At 52.6% G+C, this 14998-nt stretch overlaps 1 protein-coding gene across 5 annotated transcripts in view; it reads right to left on the reverse strand.

The window, feature by feature from the left end:
* Nucleotides 1-475: 475 nt before the first annotated feature.
* ADAMTSL2 (ADAMTS like 2) overlaps nt 476-14998 on the reverse strand; it is a 28595-nt gene continuing 14072 nt past the window's right edge. For all 5 annotated transcript variants that reach the window (XM_088177525.1, XM_088177524.1, XM_088177523.1 and 2 more), the window contains 8 exons: nt 13628-13731; nt 11717-11843; nt 8498-8711; nt 6513-6668; nt 5120-5290; nt 4577-4753; nt 3576-3720; nt 476-1261 (listed from right to left, as the gene is read on the reverse strand). In XM_088177525.1, coding sequence (XP_088033651.1) covers nt 1143-1261; nt 3576-3720; nt 4577-4753; nt 5120-5290; nt 6513-6668; nt 8498-8711; nt 11717-11843; nt 13628-13731 — 1213 coding nt within the window. In that variant the 3' untranslated portion in view covers nt 476-1142. The remainder of the gene's footprint in view (nt 1262-3575; nt 3721-4576; nt 4754-5119; nt 5291-6512; nt 6669-8497; nt 8712-11716; nt 11844-13627; nt 13732-14998) is intronic.

The raw sequence follows: 14998 nt of genomic DNA on the forward strand, positions 1-14998 counted from the left end.
GTTTGTTTTTCTTTTTTCGCCCCTGCATCTGCAAATCTGGGGTGGTGTTTGCAAAGCACTCAGGAGCTCCCTGCTGCTGAGGGAGGGCTGCAGCAGCACTTGGGGTGCACAAAGAAGTTTGGGGGATGCAAAAGAGCCTTTGGCTCAGTGTCTGGAGGTCACACCAGTAAAAACACAGAGCAATAACCCCGTGGGAGCTCAGAAAGGCCCTTTTCTTACTGGCACCATATGAAATCTCTTTGCTGCCAAACCCTTGAGGAGTTTCAGGGCTGCAGCTTCTAAAGCCACAGAACCCCAAAGGGCCCCCAAAAGTCCCAAAATCCCCCCACTGTTGGGACTTTTCCTTGCATTGCTGTCCAAGGAGCTGTGATTCTCCTGATTTAAAGCTGCTCTGTCTCCCCTGGGCACCAGAAAATCCCCAGCCCCAATTGCAGTGTTCCCATCACTTCACTACAAACTGGAGAATAAAACAAAATACCACCATAAATATGACAACTTTATTAAAATATACATATGAGTACAAATTAATGATTATATGGATAAAGTTCACTGTCTGTAAACAAATATATTAAAAAAAGAGCACGTCTTTTTTGTGATATAAAGTGCAGTTATGTTTCCATATTATATACAATATGTCAGCATTGGGGGAGGGGGGGGTGTTGTAAGGACTATGAAACTAACATTTGATTATAAGATAAAATTCTCTGAAAAAGTATACACCTACATATTACAAAAAAGGGCTTGAGTTCATTTAACAAACGAGGATCACCTTCCCACCACGTTAATTCAGCTAACGAGGGCACGCAGGTCTCGGGATAAATCAGGAGAGAGGCACCAACCCCATTTTGTGAAGGGAAACTTGCACTTCCCAGAGTTCACACCAACCCCAACCTCGCACCGAGGGAGGAAACCAAAGGACAAGACCTTGGGCGTAGCTGGATTTTGGGAGGGGGGAATCAAATATACACGACTTTATGTACAGCTCTGATCCCACGTCCAGCAGCGCCGTCCCTCTGCTCGGCACCAGCAGAGGAGCTCTGCTTCGGTGGGGACACAAAAACCAGGCCAAAAGCATCCTTGTGAGCAGCTGTGGGATGGGTGGGCCGTGTGGCAGGTGGAGCCCTGGCTGGGGCAGCCCTGCCCTAGGAGTGGGGTGCACGGCAGGAGCGGCAGCAGGCTTTGCTGTAGTACCAGTGGCTGCAAAGGTTCACCTTGATGGCCAAGGCACAGTTGGTTCCTGCCTGGTCCTGGCAGCTATCGTCTGGGGGAGAGAAAACACAAGGATGGCATGGAAGGGAAAAAGGCATAGACACCTCCCTGCCAAATATTCAACCAGAGCCCCTATAGATCTCTCCCGGCACATAGTGAGCCATTGCTTCAGCCCATAGGGACCCTCTGCCACATAGTGAGCCATTGCTTCAGCCCATAGGGACCCCCCACCACATAGTGAGCCAATGCTTCAGCCCATAGGGACCCTCTGCCACATAGTGAGCCATTGCTTCAGCCCATAGCGACACCCTGCCACATAGTGAGCCATTGCTTCAGCCCATAGCGACCCCTCTGCCACATAGTGAGCCATTGCTTCAGCCCATAGCGACACCCTGCCACATAGTGAGCCATTGCTTCAGCCCATAGGGACCCCTCTGCCACATAGTGAGCCATTGCTTCAGCCCATAGGGACCCCCTGCCACATAGTGAGCCATTGCTTCAGCCCATAGGGACCCCTCTGCCACATAGTGAGCCATTGCTTCAGCCCATAGGGACCCCTCTGCCACATAGTGAGCCAATGCTTCGGCCCATAGCGACCCCTCTGCCACATAGTGAGCCATTGCTTCAGCCCATAGGGACCCCTCTGCCACATAGTGAGCCATTGCTTCAGCCCATAGCGACCCCCTGCCACACAGTGGGTTATACTGGTTCATAGTGGGTTATACTGGTTCATACTGGGAGGGAGTTCAGGATGCTCTGGGAGTGGCTTTTGGGGGTACTGGTTTATACTGGGAGATGAAACCACGAGGCTCTGGAACCCCCTGGGAGTGACTTCCAGGGCTGCTAGGCTAACTGGTTTATACTGGTTTATACTAGAGACGTGCTCATGAAGCTCTGAGAATTATTTGCAGAGTAATGGTTTCTACTGGGAGATGCTCAGGACACTCTGGGACCCACTGAGAATGATTTTGAGTGGTTCTGTGCTTACTGGTTTATACTGGTTTTTACTGGGAAAAGTTCCGAGGGGAGTGCCACATAGTGAGCCATTGGTCACCTCATAGGGACTCCCTGCCACAAAGTGAGCCATCAATTCTGCCTGTAGGGAACCCCCTGCTACAAAGTGAGCAGAGTACCCTGCCACATAGTGAGCCATTTGATCACTCTATAGAGACACCTTTGCCAAATTCTGAGCCAGAGCCCCTCCCCGTATTATGCTATAGACACCCTGAGCAAGAGTCTACAGACTAGAAAAAGAAAATAAACAACTGCGAGCTCATGAGTTCGTTTTCCCCACACACAGAGCTCTAAACAGCACGGGATGAGCAGCAACATCATCCCAGCTGTGGCTGCCACCTCCCTGACATCCCCTGGAAAACACCATGGAGCTTCTCCAGAATTATCATTGTCAAGCTGGGCAAAGGCATGAACAGGCTGATCTGTTCCTTCACACCTGGCCAGGCTTGGGGAGTCTCACTTGGTGCCAGTCCTGAAGCTCAATGTCTTTGTTGTAAACCAGAGCTGCCCAGGGACTGCTGGAGGCACCAAGCACTGAGTTGTGTCCAAGTCAAGGGTTTCCCCTGGTAGGAATTCACAATTTCTATCCCAAAGGGGCTATTTGAGAAAGGGAATGGGAATCCAGCAGTCACATCCAGAGTTAGGAGCAAGTGAGATGCTGGAGAAAGGGATGAGGCCAGGGGCTGCTTCAGCACTCTCCCAGCTCCTTTCAGTGCAATATTTTGCTTCAGACCCATAGGATTTATACTTATATACATATATATTGCTTAAAATCCATAGGATGCATGAAACCAGGCTGATTCCAGGGCAAGGGGGCCATGAAGCAACTCCCAAGCCCCATGCCCCATCCCAGATCCCAAGGGAATGGGCAGCCCAGAGCACCCAGGGCTGAGCCAGGAGCTGGCCCCAAATCTGTCTCCCGTTTTCCTGCTTTTCTCCCACACCGTCCTTATTCCCAAATCCTATTAAAGGATTAGAACTGCGTGTTTGCTAAAGATCACAGGGACTCTGAGCCAGCAGACGAGTCAGATAACGAGATAGTTACAAATCCCACAGGACACCCAAAGACCAAAAATCATTAAAATAATGGCACAGACAGAACTTCCTTGGCTCTTGCTGGAATCTTACAGAAGCAGCACCCAAATCAGCTCTCCAAAGGCCCCTTTTATCTTCAGGTCAGGGCATGATTCTTCTGAGCTCTCCTCTTAATTTATCTGCAGAAAGAGCTGGTGCACAGCCCCCCATTACTTGGGCACAGAGAGCTGTCCCTGTACATCCTCCCTGGCATGATTATCCAAATGGGGGCAGTGAAAGATAAGGGATCCGTGGAAAATCAAAGCCGTGGGGCTCACCTGGGGGCTCAGTGGGGCAGGGCTGCAGGTCACAGGTCTGTTTGCCCACGGGCTTCACCAGCGGGTCACAGCCCCGCACGATGTCCTTGCCTTGGTAGCACTTCACATCCCGCATCCTCACACCGATCCCGCAGGTTTTTGTGCACTGGGGGACAGAGAGAGGGGGTGAGACAAGACCCTGCCATCCCTGGGGACTGTGCTGAGCCGAGATCTGTTCGTTATGGCAGGAGGAGAATGTCGCATCCAGTGTCACACTGCTGTCCCCTTGCTCTGTCTTTGCTGCCAGCACCATCAGCTTCAGCCCCGGGGTAGGTGGATGTGATCCCCTGGCACTGACACCCTCCCTCCTCCTGCTGCCCTTCACAAGGGACCACAAACGAGCTGGCCCAGTCCAGGTGATGATCTGTAGGACGTGGGTGGCCATGGAAGCCCCAGAGCAGCAGGAGTGGGGTTGGGGGGGGTCTCTGTGCATCCATGGTGGGGTTTGTGGAGCCACTGCTGGGCCCAGCACTCACTGCCTGCTGTCCTTTGGATGCCTCATGGAGCTGGGATTATAGCAGGACTGCTTTGGCTAATTACAGGGTTTGCAAGATTAAAAATGAGGCTCCTGGAGCTCAGATGAGGAAGGATGCATCCAGGAGGGCTTGCAGGAAACCCACGCTTGCTCAGCTTGGACCCTTGTCCACTGAAGGGTGCCTTTTGAGCTGTGCAGGGTGATGGGGCATCCCATCACAGCATCCCCAAATTCTGCATCCCTGTGGCAGCCACCCTGTGGGCTCCATGCACACCCTCAGCCATACTCCCAGGCACCAGAGAAAAAAAAAATAAACAAAAAATTAAAACTCCAGCTGGCCCCAAACACCCCCTCTCAATGCTGTTCTCCATGAGCACAGGGAGCCCCAGCTGCACCATGGCAGGCAGAGACTCCCTCATCTCCTGGAGGGTTCTGCAGGCAGGTGAGCCTTGGGGCAGCACAGCTTTGGGGCTCCCTCCCCACTCACCTCGGACCAGGGGGTCGTGTACCACTTGAAGCAGGGCCTCTCGAAACACGTGCTCTCCTCCACGGGCTTCTTGGCCATGTCACAGTCAGAGGGGCTGCGGGTCTTGATCTTGCCATTGACAATCTCCAGGCAGAGCACGATCCTCTTCTTCACACCCCGGCCACACGTCGTGTTGCACTGCAGGGTCACGAGCAGGGCCAGCTGAGTCCTGCACACCCCATCCCCATCCCTCTGAGGGCATCCCAAAATTCAGGAGCTCCCAGTCCTGCACATCCCACCCCTCTAGGGCACCCCAAATTTTAGGAGTTGCACTTACCCACTCCCAGTCCTGCACACCCCATCCTCCCAAATTTCAGGAACTGCACACCCCACCCCTCTGAGGGCACCCCAAATCTCAGGAGCTGCACTTACCAGTTCCCAGTCCTGCACACCCCATTCCCATCCCTCTAGGGCACCCCAAATTTCAGGATCTGCACTTACCCGCTCCCAGTCCTGTACATCCCACCCCTCTAGGGCACCCCAAATTTCAGGATCTGCACTTACCCGCTCCCAGTCCTGTGCCAGCCAGTGAGAGGGGCAGTTCTTGTCCCCGCAGGGGTGGATGGCCAGGGGTTTGGTGTCCAGGTTGCACTGGGATTCGGGCACCACGCGCCCGTCGCTGGTTTTGCAGTACACGTGCCGGATCATCCTGCCCTGCCCGCAGCCACCGCTGCACTGCAACCACAGCGGGCACTCAGCCTGGGATCCATCCCTGAGCCACCCGGGGGCAGGGACACAGCCCCCGGGGCAGGGACACAACCCCCGGGGCAGGGACACAACCCCCACAAGGCTCAGCTGCCACCCCACACCTGCCTTCCCCAAATTTCAGAGGGGTTTTTGGGGCTCGGCTTAAAACAGCCACAGCCGATGCTTTGCAGCCAACAGAGATTCCAGCATCACGGAATCCCACACTGGGTTGGGAGGGACCTTAAAAATCATCTTGTTCCACCCCCCTGCCATGGGCAGAGACACCTTCCACTATCCCAGGTTTTTCCAACCTGGCCTTGAACACTCCCAGGGATGGGACATCCAAAATTTCTCTGTGCCAGGGCCACAGCCCCAACACCCAGCACCTCTCAGGGCGGGTAAAAGGGGAAGCATCACGAGCAGGGAACCCCCAAAGAGGCCAAAGGCAAAGGGGACCAAGGAAGTGGCTGCAAATATTCAGCCCCAGTGCCCCAGCGCTGGTGCTCCCCGGCTCTGCTCTTGCAGAGACTCTCGGTGTTTCCTAGCACTGCTGCTGCCATGGAAACTACTTATTTTTAGCTGATGTGAATGTATCAAATTTGGTAAAAATAGCTTGGGATGGAGGGGGTCTCTGGAGCAGAATTGTGCAGGAAGGGGAAAAAGCCGGGGGGGGGGAGAAAAAAAAAAAAAAGAGAAAGCAAAAGAGAATAGAAAATAAGGAGGAAAAGAAAAATAAGGAAAGGGAGGAAAGAAGGAAAGAGAAAAGGTAGAGGGGGAAAAGGAAAAAGAGAAAGGGGGAAATAAAGGGAAAATAATTTAAAGGTTCAATTTCTGGGCATGGAGCATCAGCATTGCCAAGGAATGCTGTGCAGCAGACAGACAAGAGGATTTTGACACCCACTGAGGCCCTCAGCCAGGTCTCTCAGGGTTTAACCCCTGCTGTACCACATCCCCTATAGGGCAGGAGCCTCAAGGAGAGCCCGGGGGAAGCAAGAGCATCCACTGGGCTGCTGGGTCACCCCCAGCGCCCGAGCCAGGGTGACGGTGCTGGGAGGGGTGACACGGGACAGCCAAAGCCGTGGAATTATTCGGGGTCTGCTCCCAGCACAGGCTGCCTGCGGGTTTGTTGGGATGCCGAGCCCACCACCCCCAAAACCCCCAATGCCAGGGACAAGCCAGGCTGTGCTTGGCCACCCGGGCGGGGTCTCACCGGTCCCCAGTCGGACACTGTCCACTGCCGGTCACACGGTGGCCCCGTGCAGTTCTTCTCGGCCAGGGGCCGGGCGCTGGCATCGCAGAGCTTCTCGTCCTCGGAGCAGCGGATGTCCCTTGTCACCACGCTGCGCTCCCCGCAGCGAGCCGAGCACTGCCGGGAGGGGACAGGGACACAGCGTCAGCCCGAGCCACCGCAGATGCTGCCTTCCACACTGGGGGTTTCCCTCCCACCGTGTTTTGACATAAAACTCTAAAAGCACACACTGAAAAAATGCACGAATGACTTCCCCAAAGCCCCCCCCTCAACAGCTCCAGCATCCTGCCCAGGTGTTGTGCTCTCCCACAGGTGATGCCAAAGAAGGGGAAATTCAAGGCTCCAGGAATGCCTGCTCAGAGCTGAGAGGAATGAGGGATTTGTCTGTACAAACCAGCTGTGGGTCTGCTGGTGGATAAAACCAGCACTGAGAGATAAAAGAAACAATGGGATGGATTCCATTGATTGATGAATGGAAAAAAGATATTTGCCTTTACAAACAAACTGTAGGGTTTGCTGATAAATGAAATTGGATATTGAAAGATGAAAGAAGCAATGGGAAAAAACGATGAATTCCATAAGAATTAAAAATTAAAAGGGAGGGCTATACATTAGAGGGGAATCTCAGATATCAGGAATTTTGGGAAGTCTGTACCTCTGAAGTACCTCAGCCAATGGGGAAAGAGAGAGGGAAATGTGGCCGGGAAAATGGGATAAAAAAGGAGGCTGAGTCCTCCAAAAATTTGAGACACCCCAGGGGAATGCCCCATGGCCTCTCCCTTTATTTGAATAAAGCAAAAAGGACTCCTCTGTCTCCTTTTTGGACACAAACCTCTGGTGTTTGTGGATTAATTTTCCTGACAGAGCTGAGCAGTTTTAGCTGTCACTTGGAGGCAGGGTGAGATCTCCCTCGCCTCCTTCCCAGGAACAGCCAGCTCCTTTCCACCTCTTGGAGAATGTTCCCCCCTCCTGACTGCACAACTGAGATTTTTATGCTGTGGATAAATTTGGCACCGTGCAGCCCAGTGACATTATTTAGAACTGGATTTGAGTTACTACAGTCTCACATACACATTACATTTGCTCCATGCATAACGTAAAGCAGGGAAAAGTGTCAACAGCACAGGGCCCAGACACAGCGTGCCGAGATGTTAATCCTCAGAGCCCTGAAATGTGCTTTTTTTAATGCCTATTTCCCCAGCCAACTTGGCACCCCAGCTCTGATGGGATCCAAAGGAGATTAGCTTTGCTGCTGGCTAAGAACAATCTACTCCAGCACTGTCTCAAGCAATCTCTCCCTGACAAATGCTGGAGGAGAATATAGATTTCTGTAAAATAAACCACACCAGTTCGCTATGCTGGACAAAATAACGCTCCAGCACGTGCTCAGGGAGCTCCTCTCTACCAGCTGGGAAAGTCAAAACATCCTGCACCACCAGGGAATGCACCAGCCCCTCTGTCAGCTCCAGGGAAATGATGCACACCAGCCTGCAGGGGAATGGAGATGTTTAAATTATGACTAAGAAGAGTTTTTGGGAGCTTCCCAGGAGGAAGAGTCATATTCCTCGTGATGCAAACCGTGGGGCAGGTTGGCACCCACAGATAGCTCAGCTCAGAGCTCATCTGCTCTTGCTTAGATGAGGTCTGTGCCTGATTTGGGAAGAGGCACCCCGAGGAAGCAGCACTGGTTCGGTTGATTTCCATGAGTTCGTGTTCGTAAGGGATGTGCTGGAGCACTGCCTGTGCTTGGAAAGGGCACAGGAGGTGACCTGGCCAGCAGCAGTGACCTCGGACCACTCGGACACGGGGCACAGGAGGTGACCTGGCCAGCAGGAGTGACCTCGGACCACTCGGACACGGGGCACAGGAGGTGACCTGGCCAGCAGCAGTGACCTCGGACCACTCGGACACGGGGCACAGGAGGTGACCTGGCCAGCAGCACTCACCTCGGACCACTCGGACATCTCCCACTGGGGCCCACAGGCCGGGTTCTTGCAGACCTTGCGCTCGTCGGGCCGGGCGATGTCGGCGGACTCGCACAGGTCGCTGTACACGGAGCTGTCGAAGCCGGGTGAGATCATCTTCCAGCAGCGCACGATGCGGAACTGGAACCCCTCCCCACAGGTCCGAGAGCACTCGCTCCAGCTGCTCGTCTCCCACCTGGGTGTGGTAATTACGTGGAGATGGACACGACTGGCATTGTCACCAGTCCTTTATCCAAAGCTTTTCATGGCTTTTTTTCAGTGGGCTTCTCTCAGGAAACTCCAGCTACTTTTCTTACAGGCAGCTCCACACAGCACTGACTCCTTCTCTCCTCTCTGCGAGTTTCCTTCTTCCTTCTGCATGACCAGCTAAACTCCAAGCTGCCTCTTTCCTGGCCACCTAACCCTGTCTGTCCCTCACACAGCATCTTCTTACCTAATCTATCCCTGCACAACCACGTGTCCCTTCCTCCTCACAGCACAGCCAGCAGACACCAGCCCAAAGTGCAGCAAGACTCTGAATCTCGAGCTCCAACTCCATCTAACCCTTGACCAGCTCACCCACTCTTTTATAACCCCCATCCTCACTGGGCAGGCAAGGCTGTGTCCACTTCTTGGTAACCAGTACAGCTGTAATTCATTGAGGAAAGTTGCCTTCTGCACTAAACTTACAAACTGTCTTCCCATTAAACTTATTTACAAACTGTCTTCTGCTTCTCTGGGCAGGGAGCAGAGCCCATCACCCTGAGCATCCCAGGGGAAAGCCCTGCCTGGCTCTGGCTGCAGGGAGATGCTGCAGTGAGTGAGCTGCAGCCAGGCTGCCAGCTCGTGAGAGCTTTTCCCAAGGGATGGGAAGCATCAACATATGCTGGGCTCACCCCACAGACCCTGAAGCTGAAACCAGCTTGTCAGGAGGAAGGGTGGCAGGGCAGGGCCTGGCCCAGTGTCCTCGGTGACAAGTGAGCATTTGTCACCGTGGGATCTGCCAGCACATTTCTCCATCAGGCTTTTTGCCCATGTTTGACCTCTCCTTTTTGCCTGCTCAGCTGAAGCACGGAGAGGACACGCCATCCACCACTCTGCAGATGCCAGCAATAATGTCACACCGAGCTGCCCGAGGCCTGGTGGGGGACACACTCATGTCCCACCATCAGTCTGGCTCTGCTAAGCACATGTGACAGGCTGGAAGAGCTGGGATCTGTTCCAGGCACTGCCTGTCCTTTACTGTCCCCTGTCACCTCTGTTCTGACAAGAGAGGAGCAGCTTGCAATCCAAGGAAAAAACATAAGAGGTCAAGTTTTTTTACAGTACAAGAATATTATAGGAATTAAAGAACGAGCTAAAAATCAGAATGGATCAGAATTCCCAGCTCCTCTGGATATGGGCAACCCCCAGGTCCCCACTGCTGCCATTCTCTGAGCAGGAGAGAGCCCCAGCCCTGGCTGACCCCAGGTTTCACATCCCATGTAGAGCTCCAGGCACAGCAAGCAGCTGTAGGGAGATGTCACACATTTGGAGATGTCATTTAGAGGCGTCACCTCACTTCAGAAGGGAAATTAAACAAAGGTCTTCCCCATCCAGATCATACAAAACTAACATTTTTCGTTGAAAAGCCTTGCTAGCCCAAGCATCTTCCTGTCTGCCCAAGTGCTGGTGGCTACCCCGTGAGCTCCCAGTGCTTCCCAGTTGAAGTCACTGGTAAATCACAGAGCAGCTCTTCTCCCTCACAGTGCAAGCCCCTGAGGCTGGAGCAGCACATCCATAAGGAGAGAGAGCTTTAGGAAAGACTAGTGGGAGAATAAGCACAAAAATACCCTAATGCTTGTTTTAGAAAATGACAACAAAGGTTCCAGACCCCGTGGTGCCCTCAGGGTGGGTGCATTCCCTGCAGCAGCACCATTCACCTCCCCACATTTCTCTTGCTTCAGTTGCAGCCTGCCCTGGCTCTCAGCCCTAACGTGAGGATTTTCAGGAGATGTTCTACTCCATGTCCTACCTGTCCTCCTCCACAGTCACCTGAGCACTCTCCAGGAGCCATCCCTGGTCCCTGGGCTCTTGCTTTGCCCTGTTCACACCATTCCAGGGTGTGGATCCCTGGATTTACTCCTCCTTTTACTCCTCCCATCGTCTGACACCATCACAGTCATAGAATAGAATGCTCTGAGCTGGAAGGGACCCTCAGGGTTCATCGAGTCCAGCTCCTGTTCCTGCACAGACACCCCAGCATTCCCACCCTGTGCCTGGCAGTGCTGTCCAAGCTCTCCCGGGGAGCCTGGGCAGAACCTTTCCCTGATGTCCAACCTAAACCATCCTGACACAGCTCCAGCCATTCCCTGGGTCCTGACATTGGTCACTGGAGAGACCAGGGACCCCTGTGACCCCTTCTGAGGAACTTGTAGGGTGCAATGAAGTCTCTCCTCAGTTTCCTCCAGGCTGAACAAGCCAAGTGACCTCAGCTGCTCTTTGTATGGTCCCTCAACACCCTTCACCACCTTCACAGCCTTCCCTTATCACTTTCTCCTATGGTGGCACCCAAAACTTCACACAGGACTCGAGGAGCAGCACAGTGGGACAATCCCTTCCCTCTGCCAGGCAGGGATCTGTCCTGCCCAAACCCTCCCAGCCTCCACACAGCCCTGGAGATGTCCAGAGCTGGGCAGTGTGGCTCTGGCCAGCCTGGCTCCGGACAGCCTGGCTCCAGACTGTGGTCACTGTTTGGATTAAGAGCCACATCAGAAGGAAAACTTTCCAAAGGACTTCCAGCACAAGTTCCTCTCCACACCAGCTCTTGCCCCAACACAAACAAACCTCAGGGATGTTTGGGATGCTGAAGGGATCACAGGGCTGGGTTTGTGGCACAGTTTGCAAGCCCAGCCCCTCCACCCAATTCACTCCCACATTTTCCGTGTGCCAGGCAGGGCAGGATGATCCTGCACTGCTTGAAGCTGGTCTTGCTGAGAGCCCCCAAGGTGCCAACTCTGCCAGGATTTACGGAAGTTTTAACCCGGCAGCTTGAGTTAAAGCACTCAGGAGGAAATTCTTGCTGCCTCCCAGATGGAATTAAAGGAGAAGGGATGGGGGTGCCATCTCTGCTGCCCCCCCAAACCCACACCAACCCTCCCACAAACACATCCAGGGCAGAGAAAGCACAGAGAGCGCAGGAGTGCCCTGTGCAGGTGGTACCTTGGCTGGCACTCTCTCCCAGCACAGAACTCATGGATGGGCTCGGGCCGGGTCATGGCATCACAGTAGGTGTCGTCCACCTCGATCCCATCATAGCGAACACACATGGCATATGTGGACATCACTCCTGGGGCCAGAGAGAACACACACACAGCAGGGGGCTTGCTGAGCTCTGGGTTGTTTTTAATTGTTGTTTTTCTGGGTTTAGCTGCGTTTCTCAAAATTTCCTCCCAGCAAAGCAGCGAGCTGGACTTTGTGTCCCATAGGATGGGAGGGAATATCACAGTGGCCACCTCAGTCTGAGCACTGTGGTTGAGTTTGGCCAGCTCACAGGAGGGCACGGCCACCTCTGCCAAGGCCTGCCACCAAAACCAATATATGACTAACACATTTTTATAGGAAATGCTCAGCCCTGCCAGGCTGGTGGGTGGAGGAGACAGCAAACAGCCCCCAACCCACTCCATCCCCCCCCTCACTCTCCCTGTGCATTACACCAGGTGCTCCCCAGGTGCATGCAGAGCTCCAGGCCAAGGCAAGGATCCTGGAGGTTTGGCAAGGAAAGCCCTGCCCCTCCTGCTCCCCCTCCAAAGCAGCAGCAGCCGGTGCTGTCAGAGCGAGACCTTTTCCCCCACAGCCTCCCGTGCCAGAGTAAATGTTGGGAAGTCCATTCTGGGACCTGGCTGGGGACCAGGAGGCTGCTCTGGCTACAGGTAACAAGAATTGCAGCTCTGGGGAACATATGGTTTACATGAAACGAAAAAAAGATCTACAGCTCTTGACACGGCCTCGCCTCTCTGCGATATGTCACTGAGAAAAGGCAGTGGGGAAAGAGAAATTTGAGTTAAACCTCTCTCGGCTTGCTGCAAACCAGGGCAGAACAGGCTGGCCCGGCCAAGGGAGAATTTTGTTCAGAGGGGATCAAAGAAGTTAAAAATGTCCCAGAATGCGTGGATGACAGGATTTTGGGGAAAGGGACGGCTCGCAAAGCTCCTGCTGCAGGCACGAGGCTGCTGGACAAGAGCAAATGCTTAAAATGTAAAATCCTTGCATTTGGTCTTTTAAGAGATATCCCTGAAATTGTAGACTCCTCTCTCCCACCCCCTGTTTTTAATTCCAGAAGCACTGCAGGCTGTGGATAATTCCAGGGGCAGCACAGACAAGTGCACGACCCACACGCCTGATTCATCCCAAGGGATCACCAGGACCCCCTAACAAGGGGTGAGGGAGGAGATCAGGTGCCTTGAAACTTTTCAGGGGGCAAAAAGGGAGGAATTCATGCAAAAAAAGAGGGAATTTCTGCCTGAAGAATAGAGGCTCAGTTTCAATATCCCTGGCATCTCTGTCACCGTTCCAGATTTACACCCTCACAGCTGAGCTCAGGCTCCAGGGTAGAAGGAGTGGGAGAAACAAAACATAATCAAAAAGCCAAATGCTATTGTGTTTCCTGCCAGAGCTGAACAAGCTTTAAAATTTCTCTCTGCAGGGAAGCAGCTGAGCTTTTCAAACGCCTTGAAGCTGTCAAAAAGGTGAGGAAGAGGGGGAAGAAAAAAAAAAAAGAAGAGGCTCAGCATAAGTTTGGGGATCCTGCTGAGCCCCAGGGGAGACACAGAGTGAGGGGAAGTGAAGGCAGGGCTCAGAGCTTCCCAAAGGGAGGGTGTTTGGAGGGGTGATGGACACAATGGGCACCAAATCCTGGTCCTCAACACACCTGAGAGGTCGGTGGGCTTTGCATGCTCAGCCCCCAGCTCCTCTCCCCACCTTTGCACCCAGAGCTGGGGTCGTGCTAAAGCAGAGCTCACGAGATCCCCTGAACATCACCAGCTCCTTCCCATCCCTCACAGACAGAAAATGGACTCACACACCAGGTGATTTCAGCAGGCTGTGCAGAATTTGGCTGCTTCTTATAACTACCTGTGGTGCATGTAGAGCTGCAGGGTTCATGGGAGGAAAGCTTCCACCTGTACATGTCAGCAGCACTCACACCTTGGCCCTTTCTTAACAACTTCAATCTGTTTCTAGCGATAAGCAAACAAAACAAAAACAAAAAAATAAAATAAAAAAGAAAAAAAAAAAAGAAAAAGAAAAGAAAAAAAAAGAAAACAAAAACAAAAAAAAGGCATTTACAAGGCAAGCAGTGACAGCCCACGACAGACACACACATCTGGCTGCAGTTCGGTTGGGTTTGGGTTTGGGAGGGGATGTGCTTGGTTTGGCTTTGGTTGGGTTTGGTTGTTCTGATTTTTTGGGAGGTTCGTTCGTTTGAATCAATTTTTAATTTTTTTTAGTTTCACAACATACCTGTCCTGAGCCCCAAGTAGAATCCCCAGCCCGGTTAGAGGCAGAGCTTCCACTGTCTAGAAATAGAGAGAATGGGATAAAAATACCCACAAGTAGAAACAGTTCAGAATTTAACAAAGTTTGCATTTTCTGCTCAAATACACCTGGCCCTCGGCACACAGTGACTAAAGGTGCAGTATCTCCTCCCCTGTGTCTCCAGGGCTGGGCAAACCCACTCGTGCTGCTCAGTGCAGCAGAGATTTTGGCTGCTCCAATCTCCAAAAGCCAGCACAGGAGTTTCTGAGCTCGCCCCTCAAAGCCCACTGCTTTTGCCACTCTGCTTTTGGTCTGATTTATTTCGCTGGGAATTTGCATCTCTCAGATCCACGCTGGGCTCAAACACAAAATGCCACGGGGAGAGGAGTGACAGAGTCAGCCTGGTGTGAGAAACAACATTTATCCAAGTGAGAATTGCAGCTGCTCCCCATGCTGGGAGGGGGGAACACCTCAGGGATACTGCACCTTTACAACAAAATGTTCTCATACCTTTGTACAAACCCTTGAAACAGCTACACTGGAATAGTGTACAAAGTTGTATCCTCACATCCAGTTGTCTCTGGCCTGGCAGGATATGCAGCTTGTATGATTTCTAGGCAGCAGAAGCTCTGAAATTGCCTTATTTAGTTGTTTGCAAGAAAAAGTTGAGGTCCAGCCTATCAAATCAACCTTTAAGAGGACACTGTTGAGAATCCAGCCATTTCCTTTCTGACCCACCCTCCTTCCACCGCCAGCACTGAGCCTCCAGAAGGATTAAAAACAACAACAATCTCATTTTCCCTGTTGATTTTGCCTCTGTCAGTTTGGCAAATGCTTGCTTCCTGGGCTTGAAATGGAACTGAAATGAAAGTGACTTTTATTTTTTTTTTTTTTAATGGAAAAATAACAGCCTCAGCTCACTATAAATAGTGTTTTATCTGCCACAGCAGCTCTGCCTGAGAACCCACA

This window comes from Sturnus vulgaris, chromosome 22 (genome assembly GCF_052056855.1).
Source record: "Sturnus vulgaris isolate bStuVul1 chromosome 22, bStuVul1.hap1, whole genome shotgun sequence".
NCBI lineage: Eukaryota > Metazoa > Chordata > Aves > Passeriformes > Sturnidae > Sturnus > Sturnus vulgaris.